General features: G+C 44.0%; 1 protein-coding gene across 3 annotated transcripts in view; it reads left to right on the top strand.

The window, feature by feature from the left end:
• The window catches only part of LOC135522644 (partitioning defective 3 homolog), a 581,006-nt gene that overhangs the window by 435,153 nt on the left and 123,025 nt on the right, over positions 1–22,828 (top strand). For all 3 annotated transcript variants that reach the window (XM_064949098.1, XM_064949099.1, XM_064949097.1), the window contains 2 exons: positions 7,920–8,036; positions 17,200–17,496. In XM_064949098.1, the coding sequence (XP_064805170.1) occupies positions 7,920–8,036; positions 17,200–17,496 (414 nt within the window). The remainder of the gene's footprint in view (positions 1–7,919; positions 8,037–17,199; positions 17,497–22,828) is intronic.

The raw sequence follows: 22,828 nt of genomic DNA, 5'->3' as shown, positions 1-22,828 counted from the left end.
AAATGACATCATAGTGTATATACATTCTACAGACCCTAATGACTATTCCTTACAATATGTGTACTTCTAAACCCAGAATAGTTCTTGCTCGAAGCAAATATGTATTCCATATACAGTGATTCACATTGTGGCCATTTATTTTACCCACATTTAATGCAAATGCCACTTAAATATGAACAAATATAAATCATTGTTAATGTTTAGACAATCATTGTTCATATATCATGAATGGTTAGTGACACTTTTCTACTATTACATTTTTCTGAAATTCCGTGACCCGGCAATACTTTTTTAGTGTTGCTGACGAGACGCAGATCATGTGATGAGTTCGCAAATCAAATGCCCCGGGTGTGTTGCCACTGGACAGCGAATAACAAGTAAGTGAACCTTTATTTATTACAATTGAAATGCGTTTCTAGTAGTTAAGTGTTGAGTTAGATGACCTACTGTAGCTACCTCAATCTTTATTTCAAGTCATTTCGGTGACTTCACAGCAATTGCCCGCTATCCGATATTTTCCCAGCTACCAGGCTCAAATAAAGACATATCCCTCAAGATACAGCCATGTCTCACAGTCACATAATAATATGAATTGAATGGAGTTAATAATCTTTCCATTGAAAGTATCCGGGGCAGCACAGAAATGCCCTTAACAGACCTGTTAACTTTCTTTGTTGTTACTTTTAAGGTTTGGAACCAACATGCAGTACCTCCAGCAGGAAGAGTGGCAAGAACCATTCGTCCGCCAGCTCAGGGACAAGCTACACTATTCACAGCCCTGTGTAATATTTCATGTAATTGCATTGCTGGACTTTTTGAAACTTAATGTGTTTGTATTGTTTCAAAAATGATCAAATAAAATGAAATGTATGGTTTAAACATGTCTTTAATGATTATTTGCTTTAGCTGTTTATTTGTTTTACTGATAATTACCTAAGTGTTAATACCTGTGTGTTGACATCATTAAGTGTTTATGTATGTGTTATGAATGACCAAAGGTGTCTGACTTTATAGTAAGTACAGCGTCATGCGATAGAGTCTTTATAGATATGCTATGACTGGTGTCTCACTTCAAACTAGGTATTATGGCCTAAATTAAATACATTGGTTATTAACGCTGATTTGATGAAGGTTCTCTCATGATCCACATGTAACTGTAGGGTGTGTGTGTGTGTGTGTGTGTGTGTGTGTGTGTGTGTGTGTGTGTGTGTGTGTGTGTGTGTGTGTGTGTGTGTGTGTGTGTGTGTGTGTGTGTGTGTGTGTGTGTGTGTGCATGTGTCAGAACCAAGATTATTTGGAGTAGTCCAACCTGAGACTAACGCACCAAGTATTCCTCTTCTGTTCCCATGTTAGAGTCCAGGCCTCGAATACAACCTGTTACAATGGTGCCAACATTTTGTGGCTCATCTTTCAGCAAGGGGAAGTGGGTGAATGTGTCAAAGACTTGACACATTCAAGTGTATTGGGGGCTGGGGAATGGCTTTTTTGTTGTTGTGTGAATGTTTGTGTACTGAGGAACATGTAACTTGGTTCCAGAAGAAAGACACTTTACATTTCTTTTAAGTCGGGGCTTTCATCAAGGTAAGTGTTTCTTGGTGTAACGTCCTCCCCAGACTATTGCACAGCAAAGCACATATAAGCCTGGGATATCAACCATTTAAAGTTGGACTTAGTGGGAGTGACCATAGAATTCTAAGGGAGTGACCTTACTGAGTATAATATTTGTCATCGTCACTACTTAACACAGTCAAAAAGTCCTACTTTACTAAACCCTGCCCATTTATCTTCTTAAAAGATTTGTGCGGAAGTGTCTGAGCTTAGGTGTAATGTGACTAATATGACATCACTTTAGAGCGTATGCCATCCTTCAGCACAACATGTCACCCTTTAAAAAGCACATGTTTATATCATTCAACATAGTGGGTTATGGCACATTTGACATGATTGATGGTGATTGTCACACAGGTATGCCACGTGTATGAACCCTTAAGCATGGCATACGGTTAAAGATGCTTCGTAACACGTTCATGTAGTGCTTATGAAGGCATTATGGAGGCTTTATGAAGCCTTTTTAAGCTGAATGTAATTTAAAGTGGAACCAAAGTCCAATCCAGTTGACTACTTAAAAATGGTGCAAGTTCTTGTTGGTGCTGCCCATGCTAAAACAGGCTTTTGGGCTCTAGAGACGTGTGTGTGTGTGTGTGTGTGTGTGTGTGTGTGTGTGTGTGTGTGTGTGTGTGTGTGTGTGTGTGTGTGTGTGTGTGTGTGTGTGTGTGTGTGTGTGTGTGGGCTGCTGATGAGATGACTCATCATATTTCTAACTGTCTAATGATCGTTAGACTGTAGTTTGTCAATAGATCATTTATTTTTTGGATTCTTCCTTTTCTAAAACAAGGCAATTGCCTATGCAGACACTTAAAGGTCCTGAAGGATACTAAACATCAATATGATCTGAAGTTGTTTATTTCTGGAGAAATGTTATGTATCAGGGATTGCTATTTGCTAATGAAAAATATTGACTTAAAAAATATTGTGCGTCCTAGCGGCAAGTGGCAAGGCTGCCCACTCCAGTTTGTTTAGTTAATCCCGTGTTTCGCTCTGCTCCCGCTGGCTCACGTCACGGCTGTTACACCAGCGAGCTGAGCAAAGCTGTATCAATCTTTCCGTTAACCAGTAACCACGGCGATAGCCTTCTAATAGCTCTTGTAATATGGCGGCTCTCTCCGCCCCTGCTTTGATGTCTGTCTGTGCTCAGGCCCTCCCTAACTCCCTCTCTCTCTCCCTTTCTTTCTCCCTCTCTCACTCTCTCTGTCCACCGGCTATGAGAAATAACCTTTCATATTAGGTCTCTCTCCCTCTCATACCCAGCGGTTTGATATGAGTTTAATCCCCACCATGATTCACTCTATCTTTCACTGTGACAAATCCTTTACTTTATTGATGTTGATTTTCCCCAAGAAGTTGAGAAAGTTTTACTCCCTCTTGGCTCTAATTTGTCAATACTTCATATGTTTGGTTTATCATCCTTTTTAAGCCCCCCCCCCTCCATTCTCCTGGTTCATCTATATTACTTTAAAAGTTCAAAAGAAGGGAATTGAGGGAAAAGAGAAGAAGAAGAAAGGTGAATGTTTCCCAGTGTGGGAATTAGTTAATGAAAGTCCTTGAAGTGAGGAGAGGGAGCGAGAGAGGAGGCTGTCACCTGCCCTGTTGATAGATAGTCCTCCTTATTAATAGTATTCCCTTCGCAGGGTTTTATGCCTCTACTTGAGCCATTTGTTGATTAATTAATCAGGTAATGCAGGCTATCTCTAGGACAAAACACAACAGTAGTTCTCCTTGGATCGTATGCAATCTCAGGTGTAAAGCATCTCTCCCACGAGACCAGGGTATCCGTTCCCTATCTAGTGCCCTTGTTTTGACCAGGCCCCAAAGTAGGGGACTGTATAGGGAATAGGGTGCCATTTGGGACTAAGCTTAGAACCGCACTCCGTTCAAAAGATGACAGTCCCAGCAGTAAGCGCCACAACAAGCCAAGGGAAGCCATTCCATTTGCAGAGTGGGCTTGTTTAAATGTAAAGGAGAACATTAAACAACAGAGGGGAAATGGGTCTCCCATTTCATGAATATATTTCATTTAGTAGCCCCACGTCAACTCTGTCTGATGTTATTCTTTCGTTGTTGGGAAAACATTTTGAAACTGTCAAACTGCTTTGGCAAGAAGCCCGACTAAACAAATTGAATAGACTCAAAGCACAACAACATGGACCAAGAGGTCTGTCTGTCCAACCTAATACCTCATACACGCTCCGCAAGAATACCGCACTTTCAGTCTGGAAATGGAATGGGATTTTTCTGCAATCAATGGAACTTTTCATAATAATTGTTAATGTGTTAATGCGTGAATTGAGCCATCAAATGGAATACAGTTATTGAATCCCCTCGTACAAGTCCACAGGAGGTTGGTGGAACCTTAATTGGGAAGGACGGGCTTGTGGTAATGGCTGGAGCGGAATAAGTGGAATGGTATCAAATGCATCAAACACATGGTTTGATGCCAGTCCATTCGCTCAGTTCCAGCCATTATTATGAGCCGTCCTCCCCTTAGCAGCCTCCACTGATTGATTTACATGTAGATCCATACAAATTGTTATTGCCTTGCCTCTATACAGATCAGATTTTTGGCATCAGTAACTGTTGTTGAACTTGCAACACGCACGCACATTCACAAACCCACGAGGCAGACTTACCATGGAACCCATAACCAGCTCCATACATGTGTTGTAATATTAGACATGTGTTCATATTTCTAGAAGTGGCTTTCAAACTGAGCACCTGGTGCACTTCCTGAATGCACTTCCTGAATTCCTGTCAACTTCCTGTGTCCTTCCTCCTGCTGCTTTGAGTTCCCTCACAGCTGGCACCGTTATAGAAAAAAAAAATGGCAGGAAATTACATCACAGGCAGTATTTAACGAGAGAGGCTTTCCTGGACAGTGTCTTTAGAGAGTGCTCACACCACATAAATAACAACTGTGGTTGCGACCCCAAATGGCAATTGGCTCTGGTCAAAAGTGGTGCACTATATAGGGAATAAGGGACCGTTTGGGACACAACAACATTTAATGAGCCCAACCCCCACCCAAAAAACAAATTATTGTGCCATCATCCAATATATATGTGATATAGGCTACTGCACATTACACACAACAGAAAAACATAAAAGCCCATGGATGTCGCTCTTTGGTAAACAAATGAAAATAGCTCTGGTAGGCTAATCTTTTTGAGTGTGAACTATATTACTGTACTGTATTGTATTAGACTGTATAATATGGACTGGATTTACGCACGTTCAAACCATGATAAAGCAGAAGACAACATGGGATTCTTGTGCAGTACATGCAGCCTACAAAGTTATAGTAAAGGCTAGCAAATGTGATTTTAATGTTGAAATATAATAGGGCCTATTTGTATAATTAGTAGGCTGACGCATATATACCTCTCATATTTACCCTGATTTTATTAGCCTACTTCCTTCTCTCTCTCTTGTTGCTTCATTCCTTCCTCGCTTTCAACATTCTAATGACATCCTTGAATAATGTAGGACTAGAGTTAGATGCAGAAGGATTTCACTTCTCTTCACAAAGGTTTAATGGTTATTGGTCTGAATAAATACTGTAACTGCTCGAGCCTCTAACACATCGCGCGTCCGCTCTTCTTTCACACTACCCATGAGTTCTATTGAATTTAACATTCAGCAAAAAACTGCATACTTTATTGGTATAAGAATTTGTAAAACAAATAATATCCAACAAGCTATTCTTGTCTCGCTTTTCCTGCATGGGACTCCAAGAGCTAAGAAGTGTTTTTAAGGAGAGAGACCAGCGGAGCACAGGTGTGTGCGTATTGCGCAAGAGACAGCGGCTATAAGTGAGAAGCGTATTATGCATAACCCATCATGAATTAGTTCAATTAGTACTGCATTGAATAAATTACCTGAAAGAGGTAGGCTAGGACATCTATTTATAGGGGCATACTGTATATCAATCTATATATACATCTATATATACATTATCTATAATTAGTATTATTTATGTATTTATTATTTATTATTATTATATTATTGGTATTATATATGTATATATATATATATAAATAATTTGAGTCCATATATATATATATATATATATATATATAAATCAATAATTTGAGTCCATATATATATATATATATATATATATATATATATATATATATATATATATATATATATATATATAAATAATTAGAGTCAATATATACACTGCTCAAAAAAATAAAGGGTAAAATAACACATTTGTTATACTTATTTTCCAACATAATTTGCAAATAAATTCATTAAAATTCCTACAATGTGATTTTCTGGATTTTTTTTCTCATTTTGTCTGTCTTAGTTGAAGTGTACCTATGATGCAAATTACAGGCCTCTCTCGTCTTTTTAAGTGGGAGAACTTGCACAATTGGTGGCTGACTAAATACTTTCTTGCCCCACTGTATGTCAATCTAGAAGAGGATTATCTATCTTGGATGTCATTTTAATGGAGTTGATGAAGAGAGAGAGCCTGCTAGAGAGTGCTCGCGGGTGCACTGATTTTAAGCAAAGGTATTCAAGTGAAAGACTGGAGCTGCAATTTAAAAAATTGTAATCTTTACAATGAAAAAACAAGGTGACCCCCGAAAGCCGGATGGAGATGGGTAAATTAGAAGCACATTCAGTCTTTATATTACTGTAGCATAGACTATGCTGCAGCAAATGTAAGCCTACCTGTCACAAGAAAAATGTTACCATGATGAGATATTGTAGGTCTACATCCATACTGAGATGGGCTGTCTGTCCCAAACCCTGAGCATTGATTCATCATGCAGAGGATGTAGAGAAGACAGATTTTAGACATCACATATCATTTAACAGTTCCATTTCACACCATATAAGTCATTTATTTTAATTTACTGGTTTCTCACAGTTATTTATCCTGGGAAAAGGGAGTGGTTTTGGACGGTAAATCGCAGTAAATCTTGGTAACCGGATTCCCGCCATTCAGCACTAATCAGCATCCATCCTGGACATCCTCCATGCCTCACAGGGACAAACTCTCATGATGATTATTCTCTTTCAGGTCATGTACTGTAGAGGTCATATACCCATTTGAGACATAAGATGTGGTATGTGACCTGTAAAAAAATACAAGGCAATGTTTGTATGACCCCCTTTCAAAAAGCCCCTTATTTACTACTTTCTTGGAGGTATACCCCTTTTTATACATATCAGTGGGTAACTGGCAAATTAGTAGGGGTGTGGGGGTGTTGTTTAACCATGGAGACTTTGCATTTCAAATTAGGGAGGTGTTAAACAATGGAATTGTTCATGTATATAAGAAAGCAGTGAACCATTCACACACACCTGATACCTGTATTTTGGTTGCAGGAATCATGACTAGGTCTTCAGCTGGCTTTTATTTGTCCATGTATTTTTAACCCCTAACCCTTTTCAGATATACCAAAAAGCTGTTATAAAAAAAGAAAGAATGGCAAAATAGTGGGATTTTGGTCTGTGTATGAAATGGATAATAGAGTAGCTCTGGTATGATGGTGGTAACCCCATCCACACTCTTCTGATCCCCTCTCCTATCTATCCTCCATCATTTTCTCACACCCCTCAGACAGGCAGAGTTTCCAGTCATTTGCACATAGCTGCACATAGAGGACTGAGCTGGGGGATTTACGGTCGTCAGGCGCAGTTATTCTCACCCCTCGATAAACCTGTCGTGGATTTACCGCTGCCTCCATGTCACCCGCGTCATTAAAATGTAAAAGTTTGCCGCCGAGAAAGTTGCAAATGATGCCAGAGAGCGGATTCTATGGCTCTGCTAACTGAAATTCACCCAGCAGCTCAGAGCAGTGTGTGCACCTCATTCAGACTGAATCACAAGCTGTCACACCTCCCATCACACTCCGTAAACCTTATGAGAGAGGTTTCAGACAGAAGTTTATATCCATTTGATAGAGTATTACCTTCTTGCTGTATTAAAACCGACTTGCTTTTAACTTGTTAACATTTCCGGACAATAAAGTTGGATGATTTAGCAGTGCGGGGAAACCACATATTGACATTTGATTTGATTCAATATGGCACCATCTGTCGTGAATGTTTTTATCTTGAAGTTTGTTATTTCTTCAAGCCAAAGAGCATAGTAGAGTTCTCACATATAAAGACTTACATTTTCACAGTTGCCCCAAAGCCCAACGGTATCTGACACATGTCAGGACATTTCCACCAATCCTCTCTGTGAGAGAGAGGGGATTCAAGAAAGGCCCAGCTTGCGGCCTAGACTAGAACAAAGCCTGGGCATCAATTAAATACCTTCCCCCTTATTGTGTCTCCAGGTTTGGGAAGCACCGCAATGGAGACAAGATGGAGCGTAAGGGGTCGAGTAAATCTAAGATGGAGGACACACAGGCGTCTGAGGAGGAGATGCTACGGATGAAACTGGAGCAGGAGAGGTGAGTGTGTGTTTGTGCATGTATTTACAGGGCTCGCCCGGCTTGGTAATAGCCTCACAATTAAGTCTGTGAGGAGAATGCACAGCGCTGCTACATGCCGCTGCCCGGGAAAATGTGCAAACTGCCCAATTAACTAAATGGGGCGGTGTGGAAAGAGGAAAGTTCTGGGAAAGCATTCCGATGTCAATTTGTAAACGCCCAGACCTTTTATAACAGTACATTAAATTGATCATTTCTAAAGATTTTTTTGCTTTGTGCCATTGAATGGACCTGACCTGCTAATGGTCCTGGTTTGCTCCTTCTGCTTTGACTGATTGAATGGCCGGTCTCATTAGAATTGTCAAATCAATGTTGTAGGGCATTTCTCTTTTCTTTTTGGCAGTAAAAAGGTTGTTAATCGTTCAAGAATTTGGCGTTTGGTTTCGTCATCCTGGACTCTGTTAGTCCCTCAATGTTTTAGGGGACGTTGAGGCCTCTGTAAGGTTACATACTAAATTGCACCCTATTCCCTATATAGTGCACTTCTTTTGACCAGATGGCACCCTATTCCCTATATATAGTGCACTACTTTTGACCCGAGCCATATGGGGCCTGGTCAGAAGTAATGCACTATAAAGGGAATAGGGTGCCATTTGGGACACAGGCGATGTATGTATGTATTTTAATTTTTCCTTTATTTAACTAGGCAAGTCAGTTACGAACAAAGTCTTATTTTCAATGACGGCCTAGGAACAGTGGGTTAACTGCCTGTTCAGGGGCAGAACAACAGATTTTGTACCTTGTCAGCTCGGGGATTTGAACTTGCAACCTTCCGGTTACTAGTCCAACGCTCTAACCACTAGTGTGTGTGTGTGTGTGTGTGTGTGTGTGTGTGTGTGTGTGTGTGTGTGTGTGTGTGTGTGTGTGTGTGTGTGTGTGTGTGTGTGTGTGTGTGTGTGTGTGTGTGTGTGTGTGTGTGTGTGTGTGTGTGTGCGCGTGAATGGACATATTTGTTTTTTGTTTTCTCTGCCTCATTCCTTCCTTGCAGACAAGCTCTATTAAATTCACTTGACTGAAGGAGACAATATCAGTGGCTGTGTGAATGGAACGAGGGGCTTGCTGCCTCTTATTGTTCTCTGCAAGCCAAAATGAACGACAAATGAACTCGGTTATCAAACTACTGTTGGTAATGAAGGTAATTGAAAACAAACAATGGAGTTGATATTTCTCTCAGTGGAAAGAGAGGGAGGGAGTGAGGATAGCTGCCTGTCGGATACGCACACACACACAATGGTCTTCCTATTCAATGGGACATCTGGAGACAGTCTTCATAGAGGCTAGACTGTGACATGCAGGGAATGTCTTGTCTTGTGCTCTGGGAGCCCTGGCTGTCCCTCTGGCTGCTGGCCCAACACATTGCCAGCACGCCCCAGAGACCCACAGCCTTCCTATCCAGAGCCTTCCAAAGCCTCTGTCCCTTTGAGGCTCTCCCAAACGCCTGCCCTGCAAAGCCGGAATAAAACAGCACAGACACAGACTGGGGCTAAGCCGAAAACATGCCCTCACCCTTCCCCTCCTTTCCTTACTCCCCTCACTCCCCAGTCACTATTTGTCTGGATCTTGACTTGTATACGTTTCTCATTCTCCCATTTAGTCTGTTTCCTCTCCGTTCTGCATGTCTAAGCCCTAGTGTCAGAGCGCTGGAGCACTATACAACAGGGCCACTTTCCTTTCCCCTTCTCGCCATCCCAAAATGCCATCACTTAACCAGAATGGAAATTCTAAATTGACTCTCAGATAATGGAAAAGGAATCTGGGAATCCTTTGGGAAATCGTCTGTGGTATTAATACAGTATCCTGACGTCTCGGAGAGGAGGGAACTGGCTCAGCCTGATATTCAAAGCATGGCAGTTCAGGGGGGCGACAGCTCTAAAAATCAATTACCTCTGTATTTTGGGTTGTGTTACGCCACTCAGAGGTGCAAATTTTGATAGAGGCGGTGTGCTGACACTGAGAGTGGGTCTTGCTCAAGGCAAATGCACTGATTGATTATATAGGGCCCATTGAGACGGGGTTATTTTAGACATAGTGGTTATGATATTATGGATCGAGGGGGGGGGCTATATTTCTAAAACTAGTGCACGTACAGTCAGCCCATCAGGGTAAGTGTCAGAGATGTCAGGATGGCCCGTTGCCAAACACACCGCAAAGCTGACACCGACGATTTAATTGAAGCGCACATTTTGACCGGAGCATTTAGTGTTTCTAAAAAAATATATATTTTACCTCTATTTAACTAGTCAAGTCAGTTAAGAACAAATTCTTCTTTACAATGAGGGCCTAGGAACAGTGGGTTAACTGCCTTGTTCAGGGGCAGAATGACAGATTTTGACCTTGTCAGCTTGGAGATTTGATCCAGCGACCTTTCTGTTCCTGGCCCAGCGCTCTAACCACTAGGCTACCTGCCTCGCCTAAAGAGAAGACGTAGAGAAGGTTAGTGTGGATTAATGTGATATCCTAGTTGTAGTCTGTGTACTCTCTTCTTCCCTGGTCTGGTCTGCTATGAGGAAACTATAAAACAGATGGCATGTGTTAGATATCTAGGAGTCTGACCTTAATAACATTGTAAAAAAGTATGGTTTTGATTACAGTGTTAAGAGACACTACTAGACCAAGTTTATTCTGCAAAATTGCCTCCATGTATTGTAGCCTTGCGTTTATATCTGAGTGCCTCAGATATAGTAGAAACACTGACGCTGAAATATCATCTACCAGGGTACAGAACCCAGCAGTGCAGTGATGAACCATTCTGAAGTTGATAAAGAGTCATCATCAGCACCATTTGTTTTGCTATAATCTCACAAATGATATGCAACTGCCTGCCTGCCTGCCACCTGTGTTGCTGTTCAGCAGACTACTATTCCTCATCAAGCGCTTCATTAAGACCTAGCTGGAGAGGCCCTACACACACACACACACACACACACACACACACACACACACACACACACACACACACACACACACACACACACACACACACACACACACACACACACACACACACACACACACACACACACACACACACACACACACACACACACACACACACACACACACACACACACACACACACACAAACACACCGCCCTCAGCACAACAGCCATTACAAGGCTTTATGCCTGTGGACAACCGCTGGCTTCTCTACCTGATTGCACCACACTGAGGGACTAGCATGATTCTCTTTGATTGGTACCATGCAGGTTGGATGGGGTAGGAATAGTGCAGAGAGTCCGTGTGTTTCAGGGGATCCGTTTGAGCAAGGTAAGGTACAGGATCACTCATCTTTATAATGAGGGGTTATTTGTGATACAAGGCGATTCCTAGATTGCTTGCTCAGGCCAATCCCTTTGAACACCCTGATTCTCTCTCTCAGTGCCTGGGGTTTAGTGTGGCCTGCCGTCAATCAAGCAGAGAGATTCCAAGAGGAGGATATGCATTATTCCCTTTCATGCCTCCTGGTGTGCTGAGATTGGGATTGTCTCATTGTTTTGTCAGTTTACCAGAGCATCTGTCTGAAGCCAGATCTAAACCCACCACACAGTAGCAACCTGCTGGTGTTTGCTGCCTCTGTCTTAAACTGTATCCAACTGCAACCCTTCCTTCACCCCCCCCCCTCTATGCCCCCCCTCTCTGTTTCTCACCCCCTCTCTCTCTCTGTTTCTCCCCCTCTCTCTCTGTTTCTCCCCCTCCTCTCTCTGTTCCCCCCCTCTCTGTTTCTCACCCCACTCTCTCTCTGTTTCTCCCCCTCCTCTCTCTGTTCCCCCCCTCTCTCTGTTTCTCACCCCCTCTCTCTGTTTTCACCCCCTCTCTCTGTTTCTCACCCCCTCTCTCTGTTTCTCCCCCTCCTCTCTCTGTCCCCCCCCCTCTCTCTGTTTCTCTCCCCCTTCTCTCTGTCCCCCCCCTCTCTCCCTCTATTTATTTCTCTCACTATTTCTCGCTCTCTCTGTGACTGTGGCGTGAGATTATGATGTCCCTTCTCTTATCTGGTTGGCTCCTCTGAGCTTCTAATCAGTGGCTCACACTCCTCCACTCCTCCATCCCTTCATCTCACACTCCCCCTGCTCCCAGACCCAGAAACCTTGTAGTGCCTGTTTGTTTGGTTTCCTGCTGATGCCAGCCAACCAAAGACAAGGTATACTGCTCCGGTTATGTAGTTTAGTCAGTCAGCAGTTACAGTAGCGTCACACGGCGCAAGTGTGGTTGGTCGGGTTTGAAGGAACGAGGAGCTGCAAGATCAACTAGTCTTCCATTTCCTTATTTTAGAATGCAAATGGACCCTGTATTCATGTAATACTATGGACCTCAGCATCACATCAGTGTGGCTGGTTGGTTTTGAGGAATTAAGCTACAACAACAACAACGTTTCTGTTCTAGAATTAGTACTGACACGTCAGTTGAGAGCACAGAAAATGTACCACTCTCCTCCCTTCATTGAGATTAGAAATGAAACTTGTGTTAATGTCTTACTAATTACAGTGTCTGTAATTACGCAGCAGGTACTTCATAACTTGTTACTGCACTAAGTTAATGTGTGTGAGTCATTATCTCAGCTGATCCCTTCATAACAGTAATTGTTTTACCAAATAAATTGGCTTCGTTATTGAATTGTTTTGTAAAGTGTTGCTGTCTGTCGTCAATAACATGTTGAGTTCAATGAGAGGTCTAAGGAACTGATTGCAGACCTGATTATATTTGTAATTATTTGATACTCAATTAATTTGATAATTGATACTCTGCAGCAAGCTACATGTGATTATTACAGAATTGAATTGTGCCAAATTGTTTGCCTGTAAAAATGTCAAATCAAGTGTCAACCTAAAAGAGTCTGTCCATCAGAGTGTTAATGGGAGCACAATCCTTTGCACACAAGATTGTACTTTTGTGGGTGGGGGGGGGGGGAGAGAAAGAATATATGCAAGATGTCTACAAGAGTTACTAAAGAAAGCAATGCATTCTGTTTCATCCCGCCTCTGCTACCAAGCATATTGAACAGCCAGACTCTCTCCAAGTGGAACTCTGGAAGTGCAGACTTGGTAATGAGCGTTTTGAAAACAGCAGCCGCCTCCTCCCTCCCTCCCTCCCTCTCGCCCCCCCCATTGAAAGACATACGGAGGAGGGTGCATTGGCTTCATCTGTCCAGAATTACACAGACTTGTTTGATAAACACTCCGATTTATTCAGCGCACAGAAGAAGGACCTACTTGTCAGTAGTGCACCGCTCGCTCTGCAACTTCAACTCTCTCCTAACTTTCTCTTTGAAAATGAAATAAACATGGCGGATTCTCCTCTCAACTTAATGCAGTGACTCACACTTCTGAGTTGTTTACCGTTGAGGGGAAACTTGTGGTTTGAATTGTGAAGTGTGTGCGTGTGCTAGTTGTGTGATGCTAAAGAGCTCTCTTCTAACAGCAACGAAGACGACAAATGAAGAAGGAAGCCACTTACCTGAAATTGAGAAAAGAAACCTGGCAAACATGTTTTAAGAGATTGTCAGTCAAAACCTCAATGATAAACTCCTGACTTCCCATAATCCCTTGCATTACAGTATCTAGAGCATCCTGTTTCCCAAAACATCCTTTTGAGCTAGTTTGTCCTGTAAAACAGAGGAGAAATTAGTAAGGAAAATGTAAAGGGGAGTAGAGGTGAAAAGAAGACAGACTAGAGACTAAGGAGAGACAACAGAGGAAAGAAGAGAAAGGAGATAAGAGGAGAGGGAATAGAGAGGAGTGGAGAAATAGAGGAGGGAACATGTTAAGAAGAGAGGAGAGTAAGGACAGAGGAGAGGTGAGAGTAGTAAGGATAGAGTAAAGAGACAGGAGAGGTGAGAGAGACCACAGTAGAGAGGAGAGACACTGCCTAGTTAATTAAGGGTAATGCAGTAATGGAGTGCTTAGTGTAGGCAGAGCTCTTCTTCATGTCAACACCACACTGGGTCATTAATTACGTAATGGAGTTAAGGCTAGGCGATGGGAGGATAGGGGTGGGGGGGCAGTTACCCTACTACACTGACCAAGCGAGCACATGGGGCCTACCCAGCACATGGGGCCTACCCAGCACATGGGGCCTACCCAGCACATGGCACAGGGGTTCAAATAGGGGGGAAATGTGCCATGGAACCCTGGTCGTGAGCTGGTCAGCGTGTGTGAGACATCACACCGGTTGAATATGGAGATGACTGTCATGTTACACTGGCATTGTCGGCAATCTGGCTGCTGTTGGTTGGCCCTCAGCTAGAGGTGCTGAGCCATCTGATCTGAGGTTGAAGCTCTTTCTCTCTCTGTCTCTTTCCCTGTATCTCTCTCTCTCTCTCTCCTGCCTGTCTGTCTGTCCGGTCTGTCCTGTCTATTCGTCATGTCTGTCCTGTCAATCTGTCCTGTCAATCTGTCCTTCCTGCCTGTCCTGCCTGTCTGTCTGTCTGTCTGCCTGTCTGCCTGTCTGTCTGTCTGTCCTGTCTATCTGTACTGTCTATCTGTACTGTCTGTCTGTGCCATGCAGTCTCATGTCGCCAGTCTTGCCGCTCCACCCATTATCCCATTTGAACACTGATATTGTATTTTTATGAATTTGATTAGTCGGTGAAGAGCCTAAAGCCTTGAATTCCCACTGGGTTTCCGTAAAAACCTGTCATAACATCATTGTCTGGTCTTACTGGCAGGGGTGTGACATCAGTTTGGGCAGGTGCCGAGATGAGATGAGACTGCTGTGGCGGGAACTAATCTATATCACTCTGTTTCTGACACCCACAAGGTTGTGTGTGCTGTACAATAAGAGGCTGTCTCCCAAATGGCACCCTATTCCATATGTAGTGCGCTACTTTTGGCCAGGGCCCATAGGGAATAGGGTGTCATTTGGGACACAGAAGGGACTGCACTGAAGGGATGGGATTTATATAATGAATGTATATTATTTTGACAAATACAAATACACATCGTGGACAAGGCTGAGGAGTGTATAAATGACATGGAACATCATGTGAGCACAATACCCTCAATGTAATCCTTCTGATCATTCTGAGAAAATGGGATTTCCATGGCTAAAAATAAACGAGCCAATCATTTTGGAATTAGGTTATTGTGGCATAGATAAATAGTCATTGTTTGGAATGTGATTACACTGTTATTATAATATACAATATACAGACCCATGAGAACTCGCTGATTCCAGCCTTGTTACCACGGCAATGCTGTCAATCATCTGTGAAGGATAGCCGATGGGGGTCAGAGGCTAGCTATGACCTGAGGTAATGGGGGAAATATGGAATATCCCACAGACTGGGAGGTGAGATGACCCCCACTTAGAGCCTGGGAGAGTGTTGGGATGAATTGTGGTGTGTGGGTGGGTGGGGATGTGTGTGTGTTCTTACAGTACGTGCGTGTGCCTACTGTACGTGCGTGTGTGTTTGCATACTTGTACCTGCATGTTCTTACATGGGCGTGTGGGCGTGTGTGTATGTGTGTGTGTGGGAATGTGTGTATGTGTGTGTGTGTGTGTAGGCGTGTGTGTGTGCGTGTGTGCGTTGCGTGCGTGCGTTGCGTGCGTGCGCATACCGGTACATAAGTATGTGCTGGTAGGACACAGCATCTGGATCTACTACCCAGGCTGGTCAGTGCTGCCATGCAGGGACACCAGCAGGGGTTCATCCCTCTGTCTTCACCACCACTCCCCTGTTACCCCTGTCCCTTTCCCACAGCTCCAGATCACCTTTCACCCCTCACTCCCCCCCTGTACGCCTGGGTCTTGTTTTCCATGGAAGGAGAGGCAGGCATTCATAGTCCAGGTCAACTGTATGAGGCAGGAAAGGCCCTGAAAGGCCCTGTTGTGTGGAAGGAAAGAGGGAAGAGTTCCCAGGGAGCTGGGGCGGGGGAGGAAGAAGAGAACAGCGTCCGAGTGGAAGAGGAGTTGGAGGAGAGATCAGAGACGGCCTGTTTTCTCTCTGGTTAGAGGACCCAGGGGAGGGATCTATACACTCTCCTCAGGAAGATCCCCTTCCAACCATGGTCTGGATGGCCACTCCACGTCTGTGTCCCAAATAGTTCCCTATTCCCTACACAGAGCACTATGGGCCCTGGTCAAATGTAGTGGACTGCATAGGGAATAGGGTGCCATTTGGGATGCCTCGCAGCACTCCACCGGCCACTCATCTGAATAACTCAGCATGCTGTCTGTTCTCCATTAGACTTATATTCTCTTTTTTGGGGGAAAGAAAAACAGGCTAAAGATGTTAGGAATAGCCCAATGAGATGGAGGAAGTGCCCTGCGATAGAGATGGGAGGTAGATAGATTTAAATAGGAATGTTGTTGTTGAATTTGAAAAGGCTGCAATGTGTAGTGTCTGCAGACACTATGAAACGAACAGAGTGTCTTGGGTTATATCCCAAATAGCACCCTACATAGTGTATTACTGACGGACAGGGCCCTTAGGGCTCTGGTCAAAAGTAGTTCACCATATAGGGAATGGGGGTCCATTTGGGACGCAGTCTTTTAGGACTCAGCTTGAAGCTCCCTAACCTTTCCCGATTTCCCCCAGCCGATACCAACCCCTCAAATGCCCCATTTCAAAAACCAACCCTCGTTTCAGGCATCCTTACAATGGCTTTCATGTGTTTTTTTTCCCTAAATAACAGTATGAAATATTGAGTTATAGCACTGCTGACCTTTTCCTCTCTCTCGCTCTCCCCATCTCTTTCTCTCTCTCCCCATCCCTCTCTCTCTCTCCCTGTCTCTCTCGCTCTCCCCATCTCTCTCTCTCTCTCTCTCTCTCTCTCTCCCCCGTCTCTCTCGCTCTCCCCATCTCTCTCTCTCTCTCTCTCTCTCTCTCTCTCTCTCTCTCTCTCTCCCCATCTCTCTCTCTCTCCCCATCTCTCTCTCTCTCCCCCATCTCTCTCTCTCTCCCCCATCTCTCTCTCTCTCTCCCCATCTCTCTCTCTCTCTATCTATCACTCTCTCTCCCCCATTTCACTCTCCCTCCCTGCCTCTCTCCATCCCCTCTCCCTCCCTGTCTCTCTCCGTCCCTCCTCCCTACCTCTCTCCGTCCCTCCTCCCTGCCTCTCTCCATCCCCTCCCCCTCCCTGTCTCTCTCCGTCCCTCCTCCCTACCTCTCTCCGTCCCTCCTCTCCAGGATTCAGGCGAAGACGAGGGAGTTCCGTGAACGTCAAGCGTCGGTGGCGAGGGAGAGGGAGTACGCTGAGATCCTGGACATCAACCCCAACCTGAACTGCACATTCAGCTCCAATGAGGACGAGGAGCACCCCTACGCAGGCATCGGCTCCCTGGACGGGTCATCCGAAGACAGCAGACAGGAGCCCCACCAAGGGCCCCAACCCCCCCAGGACAGCGGTCCAGACCAGCCCGACCTGGAAGCCCTCTATGCCCAGGTCAACAAGCCTCGCAACGGACACCCTCCCTCAGCTGACAGGTAGGAGGCACCGCTACCCACCACCTACACCAGCAACTCCAAAAACAGCCAGCAACTAACAGCATCATCAACAACAGCAACACCTCACCTCCATCTCCTACAACACCACCACCCACAACCAACAACACCATCAACAACAACACCACCACCACCTCCCAAAACCAACAACACCATCAACACCACAACCACAACCACCACCACCCAAAACCAACAACACTATCAACACCACCACCACCTAAAACCAACAACACCATCAACACCACCACCACCACCACCACCCAAAACCAACAACACAATCAACACCACAACCACAACCACCACCACCCAAAACCAAAAACACCATCAACACCACCACCCAAAACCAACAACACTATCAACACCACCACCACCCCAAACCAACAACACCATCAACACCACCACCCAAAACCAACAACACTATCAACACCACCACCACCCCAAACCAACAACACCATCAACACCACCACCACCCAAAACCATCAACACCACCACCACCAATAACCAACAACACTATCAACACCACCACCACCCAAAACCAACAACACCACCACCACCCAAAACCATAAAAAACAACACCATCAAAAGCAACAGACCACCAGCGCCACCATCACCACCTGGCTCATCTTCAATACACACAGCCAGACACACACAACCACGGTCTTCCATTTAAACCTCATTTATAAAAGATGGGGTGTCTGTATTTCTTTCTCCTTTTCAAATTATTTTATTTGTCACACATGTCACACATACTGTGCAAAGAATACCTCAGGCAGGTTTTTACACTGTGTCCCTTAGGCACTGCGAGACCCAGGTAGATGGTGGCTTCTTACAACGGGGGCAAAACCGTCAATAATTCTGTTCTCAGGGTGTGAAAAATGTAATATCAGAACAACGCTCACTTTTATTGTCCAGGATCATGTCTAATCTTCCCCTGCTTCCACACACCTTGTCTGGTGGCACTCTGCATCACTGTCAATGCACACACACACACACACACACACACACACACACACACACACACACACACACACGCCACTGTCAGTAAAGCTTCTCCGGCCAATAAGGGAGAAGGTCATCTATAAACCCAGGAGTCAACAGGAATATATGATGTGATAAAAAAAATCCAGCTTGGTATTATTACATTGTTTAGCTATATGTTAATTAGTGTGAGGAAGGCATTGGTATTCTGAAGAGCTATTGTGAAGATGCTGCTAATGCTTCTATGTGCTTGGGCTTTTTGAGTTAGTTTTCTTTACTCTAGCTTTTGTTGGTAGTACATTGGTCTATTACAAATGAACCCTATTCCCTTCATAGTGCACTACTTTTGACCAGGGCCTATACAGTTCAGGGAATAGCGTGTCATTTGGGACACAGACATTGTATTACTGACACATTGCCAGTGATCTGTTAAAAGCATCCAATGCTGGGAGTCTTTTTGTTTGGCAAAAATGCTGTGTTTTCAGTTCCCCACTAGCTTATGATGGGAACTGCTTTAGTTTCCCAAAACAAAAAAAGGAAGGAAGGCAAATATTTTATCACAAACACAAGTTTCATAAATATGGCAAAAAGTATGTCATGTCGAGGGACCAAAGTTCTCAGTTGCATTTCTCACCGCTCTCTAAAATCTGATATTTAAGACATGCTCCGGTCAACTAAGAAAGTATTTTTAACCTCCCGCTTTGGGCTGGATGTATGAGTGTGTAGTTCATACATGAAGAATTACTGTCTCTCCTCAATTAGCCACGAAATCCCGAGTTGTTTTCTTGAAGCTGTGCCACGCCATTTTCCATACATTTCTCAGCTTGCGAGAGGCCTGCCCAGAGTTATCCAATGAGGTTACAGGGCAGGCCCAACGGCTCAGTGGACACAGCAGAGAGAGAGAGCAATGACGTGATACACATGCACCATATCTACAAAAGTATGTGGACTCCCCTTCAAATGAGTGGATTTGGCTATTTCAGCCACACCCGTTGCTGACAGATGTCTACAATCGAGCACACAGCCATGCAATCTCCATAGACAAACATTGACAGTAGAATGGCCTTACTGAAGAGCTCAGTGACTTTCAACGTGGCACCGTCATAGGATGCCACCTTTCCAACAAGTCAGTTGGTGAAATTTCTGCCCTGCGAGAGCTTCTTCCCAGGTCAGCTTTAAGGGCTGTTATTAAGTGGAAACATCTAGGAGCAACACTGGCTCAGCCTCGGAGTGGTAGGCCACACAAGCTCACAGGACAGGACCGCCGAGTGCTGAAGCGCGTAGCTCATAAAAATAGTCTGTCCTCGGTTGCAACACTCACTACTGAGTTCCATTCTGCCTCTGGAAGCAACGTCAGCACAAGAACTGTTCGTCGGGAGCTACATGAAAAGGGTTACCATGGCCGAGCAGCCGCACACAAGCTTAAGATCACCATGCACAATGCCAATTGTCGACTGGAGAGGTGTGCAACTCACCGCTATTGGACTCTGGAGCAGTGGAAACGCGTTCTCTGGAGTGATGAATCACGCTTCACCATCTGGCAGTGCGACAGACGAGTCTGGGTTTGGCGGATGACAGGAAAATGCTAACTGCCCAAATGCATAGACCCAACTGTAACATTTGGTAAATGAGGAATAATGGTCTGGGTGCTGTTTTTCATAGTTCGGGCCCCTTAGTTCCAGTGTAGGGAAATCTTAATGTTACAGCATACAATGACATTCTAGACGATTCTGTGCTTCCAACTTTGTGGCAACAGTTTGGGGAAGGCTCTTTCCTGTTTCAGCATGACAATGCCCCCGTGAGCAAAGCGAGGTCCATGCAGAAATGGTTTATCGAGATTGGTGTGGAAGAACTTGACTGGCCTGCACAGAGCCCTGACCTCAATCCCATCGAACACCTTTGGGATGAATTGGAACGCCGACTGCGTTGCCAGGCCTAATCGCTCATCAGAGCTCAACCTCAGTAATGCTCTTGTGACTGAATGGAAGCAAGTCCCCGGAGCTATGTTCCAACATCTAGTGTAAAAGCTTCCCAGAATAGTGGTGTCCGTGTACTTTTGGTCATGGAGTGTATCTGCACATGTGTGACATAGACACGTAGACACACTTTTGGTCTACTACTTTCAGAACTAGGGAGGGAGATTGTCCCAGTAGGAATGTGTGTGCTTGTGTGTGAGCATGTGTGCGTGGGCTAGCGCGTCTGTGAATGTGTCTGTGTCGAGACGACCAATGAGAAATCATTCCCGACTGCCATTCTATGACAGCCCAGTAGATATGACAAGGTTATCCAACCCTCCATTAACCTGCTAAATCCATGTTCCAATATTTTCTGGGCTTAGGAAAGGCCATCAGTCCATATGTCTGATTTGAAGGTCAGTGTGGGTAGATAGTAGCATATGTTTCCTGAGGATATTGTTGTCTCATAGTGGCCAGTGAAACGGCACCAATCCTGACACTGACTGTGACCGTATTGATAAGACTTATGGTTGGCTGGAAGACAAATCTTAACATGCTCAACAATACTACAACTCTTAGGATAAATCTAATATTTTTGGTCTTCGTGATACTGGTTTCTTGACGATGGCATTCAATGAGTGGCGTTGGTTTTGATAATAAAATGACATTTTGAAACCAACTGTCATTGTTCTACTAAGAGTTTCTGAGTATCTTGTCATCCCCCTGTGATGTGTGATTACCAGACGGCTGGAGTAGCTCCTGGTGGCTTCATGGTGATAATCCAATTAATTTTCCTCAGTGACACTTAGACCTATTTATAGAAATGTTTCAGCTTACTGAGAAAACAAGAGTTAGCGATGCACAAGCAGATGCACGATTACCCCTCTCTCTCTTTCTCTCTCACTCTCGCTCCCTTTCTCTCTCTCTCTCTCTGTCCCTTTCTCTCCATCTCTCTCTCTCTCCCTTTCTCCCTTTCTCTCTCTCTCCCGTTCTCTCTCTCCCTTTCTCTCTCTCTCTCCCTCTCTCCCTTTCTCTCTCCCTTTCTCTTTCTCTCTCTCCCTTTCTCTCTCTTTCTCTTTCTCTCTCTCTCCCTTTCTCTCTCTCTCTGATTTTCTCCAGTATACTAGCTAAATGGCTGCTTGTCATTACTCAGACTTTGCCAAATCTTGATTTCGCTGTTTGGAAGTGCTGTGTGTGTGTGTGGTAGCGCTCCATGTTTCACAGGAACACTGTAATGTTTCTTCCCTCCGTACAAATTGGTGAGATGTCGCTTGCACAGTAGCATGAATACATTAGTCCTGGTAGAAGCTCGCCAGACGGTAGATCTCTCTGGAGTTGAGACTTTCTTTTAAAGTTGCCCTCTTATTTGGGGACTCTTGTTTCATAGGGTTATGTTTGATGCAGATAACAACATTCATATAGGCTTATTTTTAGTACAGTGAGATTAAAGCTGAAACATAAGTACTTTTCGGTATGGAGACTGGGTGTCTGAGTCTAAAATATTCATAAGTCAAAATAGGTACCAGAATTCTGTCTGTAGCTGCTATCGTTGCATTGTTTGGATTTGATATTAAATATGCACCCTATGTTAGAGGTGCATTTTTGGTTTTGCACCTCTGGCTGATTTGCATATCTCATGTATGCCAGCCTCAGTGGAATGTCTGTAATATTTGTCTGTGTGTCTGCTAGATTAATAATATGCATTCATTTTTACTTAGCTCAAAGGCTCAGTATTTATACGACTACAGCAAATACATTCACATTCAAGACTGGCGTCATTTTCCTTGTCAAAACAAACATAAACAGTCATTTGCATTTTTAAATTAAAGTTAATGGAACTTTCATAGACTCAAATACAAAGAAGGAACACTGAAGAATTTCAAATTGGATTTGACTGTTACTCAAATATAAAGTGGGCTAAGTGGCATTTTGAAGTACAGTTTTAAATACATTTTGAAGTGCTAATTTCCATAAAGGCAAGAAAAACACTCCTCTCTGCTGAAGTTTTAGTTTGCCTCACAGAATTCAACCAAAAGGAAAATATTGTCATCTTTGAAGAGGTGACAGGGAGAATGAACTTCCTGTTTGAAGGTCACATGTCAGGAAATTGATAAGGTTCGTCCAGGGAGAGGAACTGCTTCTGTGTTGTCAGTCACCAGAATGAATGACAAGGGCAACGAGGCATTTAACCCCGGTTTGGGTACATTTTGGGTACACACTTCTGTTGGTGGCTTCTCACAGCGACAAACTTAAACCAAAGGGCCATGTTGGGGCTTTAATGTCGAGGCAATAAATAAATCAAGTGCATGTATATTCAACATGAAATAAAGATATCACTGGATGTGCTGATGCACACGCATGCCAAGGTTATTTATCCAAAT

The sequence above is a fragment of the Oncorhynchus masou genome, chromosome 30 (genome assembly GCF_036934945.1).
Source record: "Oncorhynchus masou masou isolate Uvic2021 chromosome 30, UVic_Omas_1.1, whole genome shotgun sequence".
In the NCBI taxonomy this organism is placed as follows: domain Eukaryota; kingdom Metazoa; phylum Chordata; class Actinopteri; order Salmoniformes; family Salmonidae; genus Oncorhynchus; species Oncorhynchus masou.
The sequence above is the reverse complement of the archived record's forward strand: the minus strand, read 5'-3'. Positions and strand labels throughout refer to the sequence as shown.